The following is a 9,936-nucleotide window of genomic DNA, read 5'->3' as shown; positions in this document are numbered from 1 at the left end:
CCTAAATATAAGCAATGAACCATAATTAATGGGCAAAGACACATTGGTAAGATGGTTGGGATTAAGATTGTTGGTCAGATTGGAGGTCATGGGCAATTCATGTGATGAGGTGGGCCCCACCATGGATCTATCCATGCAATTTTTAGGCCTAATCTAAATCGAACGCTTATGGTTAAACAATCTAAATCGATCAAAGGTGGGATTAAATGTAAATGCATTATTAACCTACCAAAAAAAACTATTAACCAAGGGCTATTATGGTCATCATTCATTAAAAGGGTGTCTTTATCAATTGTGACAGCCAATGATTCAAGGCATATTAGTCATTTAGCTTGGAAACACAGAGATTTTGGTAATTTAAGGTAATTATAATAAGCACTTTGACTTGTACAAATTGGGGATGATCACTGACTAGCTTAGCGTGCCCAAATATAAATAAATACTCAATTATTTTTATTGAGTTTCATCAGTGTTTGACTAAGATGTTTGTCTGAATGCTGTTTTTAAAAATTTAACTTTGTTTTTTATTGCGAGTGACTCTATTTATAAATTAAGCACTGCTACGAGTGTTCATGGACACTAACTTAAATAATAATTCTGTAGTTTTTAAAAGCTTTTGATTGAAACAGAAGCTACAAATAACCCAAATGCTTTTGTCTTTTTATAGCTTGGATTTAGACATGTTTGTAATCTTTTTCTTTCCTTTTTCTTTTGAAGCAAGATCAAAATCAGTTGTGTGGTTAGAAGCAAGGTTTAAAATTTCAGTTTCGGTACCGGTTTCGGACCGTGAAATTTCAAATTTTCGGTCGAAATCTGGTACTTGACCCAAAACTAATATTTTATTCAATATTAAATTTCGGTGAAATATTAAATTAATATTAAAAAAACATATTTTTTGAGTCAAATTTAGGAAAAAACAAAATTTCGGCCGAAATAAATGACCATTTCGAAATTTCAAACCATGGTTAGAAGACCCTTTGGATACCACCAAAAGTGGTGGGTTTTTTTGAAAGGGAGATGATTTTTTCGCCCCCCTTAGGTATACCACTTTGAAAATAAATTTTTTTTTTATGAAATGACAAAGAGATATCATAAAAAGATGGGGGGACCGAGATGGACCACACCCAAATGTACAGGGGAAAAAACAGGATAGAAAAATACAAAATACAAAAATCAAACAACTCCGTACGACCAACCCCACTTCTAGCCAACGCATCCACCTCCCCATTACCACTCATCCGCACATGTTCGAAAACAATACCCTATCCCGAGATTAAATCCTCAATTTCATCAAAAAAGGATAAAATCTCCCACCCTTTTCAACCAACGAATCACATTGAGTGAATCGCCCTCCACAATGGTGTTATCCAAGCACTCTCTATCTAATATCTTGTTACCATGATATACAGCCTTCACTTCTGCCTCCGAAGCATCACATCTCCCCAACGGACCAGAATAGGCACACACAACTACACCACAGTCATCACAAAACAACCTGCCAACCCTAGCCAGACCCGGATTTCCAAAACTCGAACCATCAAATTTCAATTTCCACTTCACACAAGGTGGACCCTCCCAATGCTGATTAGTATGAAGGAGAAATGTGATGGCCAGCGCCAGAAGAAGGAGAAATAAGATTAAGTCATTGACGAATAATGGAGTTAGTGTGTCGGGGAAGGAAGATGTTACTAATGTGATCCTAAACTTTTATATATCTCTGTACTCGTCTGAGGAGTTAGAGTCAGCATCCCGTTTTCTTGAGCTTCTTGATGGGTGTTACATTAAGAGGAATAGTTTGGATAAAGGAATATGGACCGCGGAATCTTCGGGCATCTTTTCTGTCAAATCTTTCTATTTTATCTTAATGCCTAATGGTGTATCCTCCATCTCAACCAAGGTATGGAAATTTCTTTGTCCGCCTAGAGTTTGTTTCTTCGGGTGGGCAGTATGCCATGATTGGATTCAGACGGTTAACTTTCTTCGAAAGCGTGGTATGTTGCTTATTGACTATTGCCCTCTATGCTTGGATGATGGGGAATCTGTTGATCATCTTTTCATGCATTACTCATTCACCCGTCAGATATGGGCTTACATTTTTCTGAGGTTTGGTATTGCTTGGGTGTTTCCATTATCTATTCCAAGTTTGGTGCTACAATGGGAATTAGTGCCATGGAGCAAGAAAGGAAAAACTTTGTGGAATATATGTTTGCTTGCGATATAGTGGGTGATTTGAAAAGAAAGAAATTCTAGACTTTTTGAGGAGATTGCCAAATCGCCTAATTGGCTTTACATGAAATTTTTCGCACTATCGATATCTTGGGTGAAATGTCTTCCGTCCTTCCGGTTTCTATCGGCATTCGATCTATGGGAGGGGTGGAGGGTAGTTTTCTTTAGTAGGGAAAATAAAATTCTTTTTAAGTTAATCTTATTTGCAAATAAGACATTATGACATCTTTGGAAGCCATCAATTATAGATTATGCATATAAGATTAGGCGTAAATATTATTTAGAGATATCAAAAGAATTTGTAAACTGCTAAAGCTACTTGGGCTTTCTATGGCTAATGTGACACAATTGTCGCTGTCATTGCGGATATATTGTTGAAAATGGAGAGATATCTAATCCCTTAAAACATGATCAAACTCGATGTGTAGCCAATGACCAAGGTTTTAAATTCCGGCTGAAATCCGAAATTTTGGATTTCGGTGAGGACTGAAACCAAAACGTTCCAAAACCGAAATTTACCAAATTTTGATCAAAATTTCAGCCAAATTTTTTATAAAATATTAATTTTTATTCCTTTACAAAATTTCAACCGAACTTACCGGAATTTCGGTAATTTCGGCCCAAAAAACGACATTTCAAGCGCCTTTACTGAATTTGGGCCAAAATTTCGGGATTTTGGCTAAAATTTTGGTTTTGGTGAGGACCAAAATTACCCCCAAAACCAAATTTTAAAACCTTGCCAATGAAAAAATGAAATGCAAGAATCATAAGCACACAAGCAAGAAAATACAAGATTTACGTGGTTTGATGGTGAGAAAGAAGTTTAACTATTTTGATTAGAGTTACAAATTTTCTTTTACTTCTTTTCTCCCAGCCAAGAAAACACCGAAAATGCTTTTTCCGCCCGTAACACTAATATGTGGCCTATATGTTAATGTCACTACATCAAGCATTACTAAATATATACTTATAGCGCAAATCAAAAATTAAATTTTCCTTCCACATTAGACATATTAGCCTGTCATGTGATGAATCACTGCCATAATACTAGACATCTGCACAACGCATATCAAATGCTTCACCTCTAAGAAAGTCTTACTGTGAAACAACCAGTTACTCCAAAAGCTTAAGCTGTTGGAGTTGGCGTTATTTAATCTTTTATACTTTGACACTCCCCCTCACGTGTGGCTCCTCTTTTTTAGGGTTGGCCTACATGTGGCACCTCTTTTGGGTTTGGCCATTGCATGTAGATTTTCACTATCAAGGAGATTTGAACTCAGGACCTACGGCTGTCATACGAAGTGAAACAACCAGTTACTCCAAAGGCTTAAGCTTTTAGAGTAATTGGTAGTTTCACAAATATTAAATGCTAAATTAGCTCTCTAAGAGACTGTCTTTGTATTTTTTGTGAAACCCATCTTCAGATGCATTCCCCGCAGATAATTTTTTTGAAAATATAGTCTTGATTGTATCCCAAGGACATAACAATAGTACTAGAATTGATCTCTTACTTGCAGATTAGGGAAGATAGAAGTTCTTATCTTAGTTGGGATGTGTAGAGACTAAAGACTACTCAAGGAAGTTAGTAATATGCTTCATGGGAGTTTTGTTTTCATTTGAGAAAGAATAATTGGGTATGTAACACAATGCCAACCAATTTAAGATTCGTAGCCCATGTGATGAAAGACAGCAATCTAGAAACAGGGTTGCATGGTGCCACTGGTGGGTCAGATAAAAGCAAGGTGGATAGAACCATAGTTTTATTATTGAACAATGTTCCTATATAAATAAATAAATAAAGGAGTTGTTTTTTTCATCCCCCCTAGGTGCTCCAATTCACGTTAACAGGGGGGTGCATTATCCTACAGGGGGGTGAAAAATCATCACCTAATAATAAATAGGGGAAAATGTCTGCATACATCCGATGTCAATATATCAGGTTATATTAAATATATTATAAATTATTGTGACACATTGGGTAATATATTGTGAATTTTTAAAACACTTACATGTCATGATATTTAGAAATAGGGATATTTTATGGCCATGGATAGAACTTGGTGGGTTTTTGAAGAATTGACTTAGTCAACTTGGACAAGTCCCAAGCCGACGTAGGGATTGCAGACCATGGTTTAATAATGGTTTTTTTAAAATTTAAGACCTTAATAGTTCTTACTAGTAGAGGAAAGCATTGAAATGAATAATTTATCTTATTTTTTTTATTAAACATTAGAGTCTCTTTGGATGCTTCTGAGAATTATTTTCATATAATTTTATATGCAAATGGTTTTGAAATTAAAGGTGGATTGTATTCAAATAATGGTTATAATAGTTCTAGAAATTATACAGTTAACAGCTTCCAAAGAGGCAATAATACCCCATCCAAAGAAGGCCTTACATACTTGACCCACATGGCCAAAGTGTTGAGTCACTGGTTCAACCAGATCAGATTATTGACTGAGTTTTGATGTCTGTTTGGAATATAAAAAAGACAGAAAAGATGAATCTCTAACCAAATGGCTATAAATCATAATCATACTACCCTTATTCTTGCTTCAATCAATCTAAAAGTAAACTAAGAAAAAGAGAATACTGACCTCTCCTATTAAATTCATACACAACTATACAAACATTTCATTTGCTCCAAAATCTCACTAAAAGCTTCTATAAACACTCTAGTTTCAACTCAATGAAAATATCCTATTTTTGGTGAAATCGATCTAACAACAGACTACCCTTTACTATGAAAAAAGAAGAGAACAATCACCTCTCCTATTAAACCCAAAAACAACTATACAACATTTCATTAATTTTCTTCAACAAATTTTGATGCCCATTTCTTATGGCTTAACAAAGGAAAAATCACCACTAGCATCTCCATCTCTAGTCGATTGATTATGTATCTTTATCTCTTGGTTATTATGTGTGGATGTTGAAGGAGTCTCCACATCAGACATGTCGTTATCCGATAGGTACGATCTCGGAGAATTTGGAATACTTTCAATGTCTGCCCTGTGCTTGTGTAACAAATATAAGGGTGATGACCCTTGGCTAGGGGTAGTCTCTCCACTCATTATCCCAGAGGGAAGATCTACCCCTGCCTTTCTTAGCTTGCTCCTCTCCCTAGCTGCTTTCTGCCATTTCTTAAGAGCATTAGCTGTTTGCTCTTCGAAAATCGCCTTCTTCATGTGAGATCCCATCTGTAGATTTTAAAACAAACATTTAAATTACTTGCTCTGTTGATTGAAATTGAACTTCTTTTATGTGAAGAAACTTACTTGTGTTACTAATGCATAAAGAGGGAAGGTGATGTAGCTACAGACGAATTTAAGGACGATGCCCATTACGACCCGAGTTAAAATTTCGGCCAAATTTTCGTGGAAGCATGATGTCACCCCAAATTCATACTGCATTGGAATACCATAATCTTCATCAGAAGTTATTCATAATTCACAGGGATTTAAAACATTGTCTCAGCCCATCAATTGGACCTCTGTTACCATGTGAAAATGAAAGTGTGAAACAACCAATTACTCCAAAATCTTAAGCTATTAGAGTTTGTGTTATTTAATCATATATACTTCAACGCTTCCCCTCACATGTGGCCCTCATTTTTAGGTTGGTCGTACATGTGGCACGCGTGGCCCCTTTTTGGGTTAGCCATACACGTGGATTTTAATATCAAGAAGGAACCCAGGACCTGCAATGAGGCACTAGCTCTGATACAGTGATAAATTTAGGAGATTATCAAAAATCTTAATTGAATTACAGAAAGCCTAACGAATGTTTATACAGAACACTCAAAAGTAAACATAGAAAGATAAGGAGTAATTGTAGAAAGAGAGATAAAGATAGAGTCTTCCTAATCTAACCTACTTTCCTAATCACTCTAGGTTACCTCTTCTAATCTACTTACCTAATCTACCACCAAGACAATCCAACGGTGAGATCTCACATATTCTAACAAAAACTCACAAGAATTATGTATGTGGTCTACTTGTTTAGGTTTGTAAGCCATGGATTTACTGAACTGTACCTCCTACTTATTGTGAAAATAAAATATAAGAAGAAAATTATAGTAGTCTACTTACCGATATCCACAAGAAGTATGCCATTTGGAACGCATTCTGAACAAACAAAAGCACATTTAGTCAGCTCAATAAGCATCTAATGGGAGTTTAATTTACCCTTAAACAAGCAATGTAAGCCACTTGGAAAGATTATCTTTTGGCATCTGACATGGTTTTTTGTCCAAAATTTCATTCTTCAATATTCAAGGAGATTTAAGTGCTTCCATCAATTCAAATGCAAATATTTACACTATCGTTTCTGTTGTATTTTATAATGGAAATAAAAGAAGTTCATTGGCATATAATTAAGCAAGGAAAAGTCACCTGGAACAAGGTAAAATGTATCATGAAAAGGACCCAGCCTGGTCTGTTGAACCAAAAGAACTTATTACTAGGCTCTACTACTGGAACCCCTTTAACCACTGTGGTTCGCTCTTGGATTTCTCGAGCCATCTCCATGATAATTAGTTCAAGCTTCATGCCAACTAGGAGAAGTATCTGTAAAATGTGAGATTAGAATAATTATGTGTGACATCGATTTCTTTACGCCCCGTTTCTTTAGACGTAAAACGGGTGTAATCAAAATTTAGACACTTTTTTCTCACTAAAATGGGTGTAAAATTTGCATAAAATTTGTTTTACTCCCATTTTATGTCGAAAGAAACAGAGCCTTAATGTTTAATTGGATTGAGAAAGGTTATGGAGGATGTCTTACCCCCAGCGGCAACATAGAAATCCATAAAAATGTGTTCCATTCTGCATCAAAAAATAGAAACATCAAGGTGAGGATGACAAACTAATTTACATAGATACAAAGGATGACAGAAAGATTGCTTACTGTAGACATTTAGAAGCAAAACAATAACCCCATAAATCCACAGTGGAATGCTGCCAAAGCCAAAAGAACTTGAGTATTAGATAGGCACAAAAACAGCAAATTCAATATATGTATGTGTGTCTGTGTGTGTTTATATATAAGCCATTCAAAAAAAATGTACATATATGTAGAGAGAGAGAGAGAGAGAGAGAGAGAGAGAGAGAGAGAGAGAGAGAGAGAGAGAGAGAGAGAGAGAGAGAGAGAGACCTGATACCCACAACAACCTTGAAATCATCTTCTAGAGATCTCTTTATGTACTTGTGGAAGTCAAATTTACTGTTTGGAGCCAAATGAGCCTGTAATTAATTTGTTTTAAGCCCATCACTTTTGATTTGTAAACTTGAAAAAAAAGAACATTAGAAGAATATATGAGAGGAGACGGAGAAATCTGTTACATTGATAAAACCATGGCGCATGGTCAAATAGTCCACCTTCGAAACTGATCCGAAGAACTGTCTGAAAAAAGCCACCTGCAAATTAACCATATAAGAAAGTCTTTACACATTCAGTTTAAGAAAAACCTATAAACAATCAATTTACAAGTAATTTGTACAGCCTAATCAATGCTTATACACAATTTATGATATTATCTTTAAACCAAGGAATGCATCTTACAATCCATCTGAAGCCAGGTGTAGTCGAGGCTCCCGTGTGTCGTCTTACGAAAGAAGTTTGGTGAGTGAATCTAAATCTTCCAGGGTCTATAAACATAAACCCAAATTCCATTTAGTTTAAATTACTTTAAAAATAGCTTTAACATAGTTTCCATTGAGAATAACACTAATTCCCATAGTAATTGAATGAGAATTACCATTTGTGAATTGATATTCCAAGGAGGCTGTCTCTGATTCCCATTTCTTCCATCTCTTCATCTATAGATTTCAGTAATCAATTCATTAAGTTAGATTAAAAGAAGGTGACTTTTTTTACCGCTAAGCACACTTTAAAAGCTTGAAAACTCGACACACCCAAAAGTGAGTCTAGTTGAGTCAACTCGACTAACTCATGACTGATAAAAGCTCGATTGCAGTTTTCTATTGAAATTCATTGATTTTATGGATTTGCTTATTTTCACTATATAATTTCATTAGTGTATCACCCATCTAGTAATTCTACAACTCGACTCGCTTTCTATCAAGTTTACAATACCGAGTTCTGAGTTGACTCATTGGGTACCAAGTGATTGAAGCATGGGTTTTAGAATTAGATTTGCTGTCCTCTGTTCATGTTGACCTTCCTTGTTGGATAAAATGTTAGTGGAACAAAATTGGTGAAAAGAACAGAATAGTTTTCAAGATAAACTTATCCAAGCAAGATAGCTAATCCTAGGAATTTCTTATCCAATGACTTCTATTCAAGTGGAGAACATACTCATTGGAATTTTTGTGCAATTTGTTTGTAAACTTTCAATGCACACACGTCCATTTAAATTGCATAGCCCTATGTTATGGGTTTAATATGTAGTTACATAAGGTTCAAAATATGTTTAAAAGAAACTTACTTTTGCTTGTCCTAGAGCCATGGTGATGACACTGTAGAGAACATGAAAGACAGCAAGAACGAAAATAAATATATGCAGTTGGTGCACCCCTGATTGTGAGATTAACGACACTTTGTCCTGCATTTGAAAGCCATAGAAAAAATCAGTGCAAATGCAAAAAAGAAGAAGTTAAAATGTGTGTATGCGATTGCACGCGCGTGTGTATGTGTGTGTGTGTGAGAGAGAGAGAGAGAGAGAGAGAGAGAGAGAGAGAGAGAATTGATGGTGAACATCTACAATCTATTTTTTAAATAGTTAAATATTTAAAAAATAGAAAATATAAGAAACTATTATATCAAACAAATATAATAAAACAATGCAGTTTCCTACTTAAAACATCTACCATATGTATGAAATTAGCTCTTAATGAGTCTAATTAATATCAAATTCAGTGTAAAACTTCAATAACTCTCACAATTCATCATACCAATTGCCAAAGATAAATGGGAGGTAGGATTTTAGGGAACAAATGAGTTTATCAATAGTATAAAAATGAAAGGTTTTGATGAGTTTGTGGCCCTCTCATTTGTTTAGGATGGTTAACCGACATCAAATACCTTCCAAACGAAGACAAAATGATCACTAACATAGGACCAAAAAATAGAAAAACCTAAAAATTTGCCATAAAAATTAAATATATTGTTCTAAAGAGGCCATTTCGCATTGTTTCGTTTATTTCAAACTAAGAGACCACCTAAGTGTTCCCTCTAGGCACTATTTCTTTTGACTTAAAACGGGCGTATAACAAATTTTTCGGCCTATTTTCCACTAAAAGAATGAGCGTAAAATTTGTTTTACACCCATTTTGCATTGAAAAAAAAAAACACAGCCTTATGTACAATATAAAATATAGATTATCTTCAAACAATCATATTAACTTTGAAACCATTTGCATACACAAATAATTTTTAGAGGTATCCAAAGAGAGCAAAAAAACATTGAGAGCTCGCGGAGGAACATAAAAGGTGAACTTACACCAAGTGAGGAACAATAGTCGACCCGGCCAGCACCTGCGGCAAGAACTCTTCGCTACGTCTCTTCATCATTGTACCACAACAATCTTCTTCTATTCGTCACGGCATCCATTTTCCGGCATGGTAGCATGGTGTTTCCCGCTGCGGTAGGGATACATATTTTGGAGATCGGTTGCGTCCCAATGGTTATAAGTAGAGAGATGAAGCCTAATACCATCAGCTCTACACATAGAGGGAAAACAAAATTTT

The 9,936-nt window shown here is 35.3% G+C and overlaps 1 protein-coding gene across 1 annotated transcript; it reads right to left on the bottom strand.

Moving 5' to 3' along the window:
• Window positions 1-4,781: 4,781 nt before the first annotated feature.
• On the bottom strand, window positions 4,782-9,693 carry LOC143886291 (protein MLO-like). Its single transcript, XM_077390228.1, has 12 exons — window positions 9,689-9,693; window positions 8,675-8,791; window positions 7,985-8,045; window positions 7,789-7,874; window positions 7,569-7,643; window positions 7,381-7,469; window positions 7,135-7,184; window positions 7,012-7,052; window positions 6,621-6,794; window positions 6,318-6,353; window positions 5,505-5,633; window positions 4,782-5,426 (listed from the first exon to the last, which is right to left on the bottom strand). Exons 2-12 carry the CDS (start codon window positions 8,693-8,695, stop codon window positions 5,067-5,069), a joined length of 1,122 nt encoding a protein of 373 aa, XP_077246343.1. The 5' UTR covers window positions 8,696-8,791; window positions 9,689-9,693; the 3' UTR covers window positions 4,782-5,066.
• Window positions 9,694-9,936: the final 243 nt, after the last annotated feature.

The sequence above is a fragment of the Tasmannia lanceolata genome, unplaced genomic scaffold, assembly GCF_043159265.1.
Source record: "Tasmannia lanceolata isolate RefF3 unplaced genomic scaffold, GAP_Taslan_0.1 ptg000011l, whole genome shotgun sequence".
NCBI classification, from domain to species: domain Eukaryota; kingdom Viridiplantae; phylum Streptophyta; class Magnoliopsida; order Canellales; family Winteraceae; genus Tasmannia; species Tasmannia lanceolata.
This window is presented reverse-complemented; position numbering and strand designations above follow the sequence as displayed.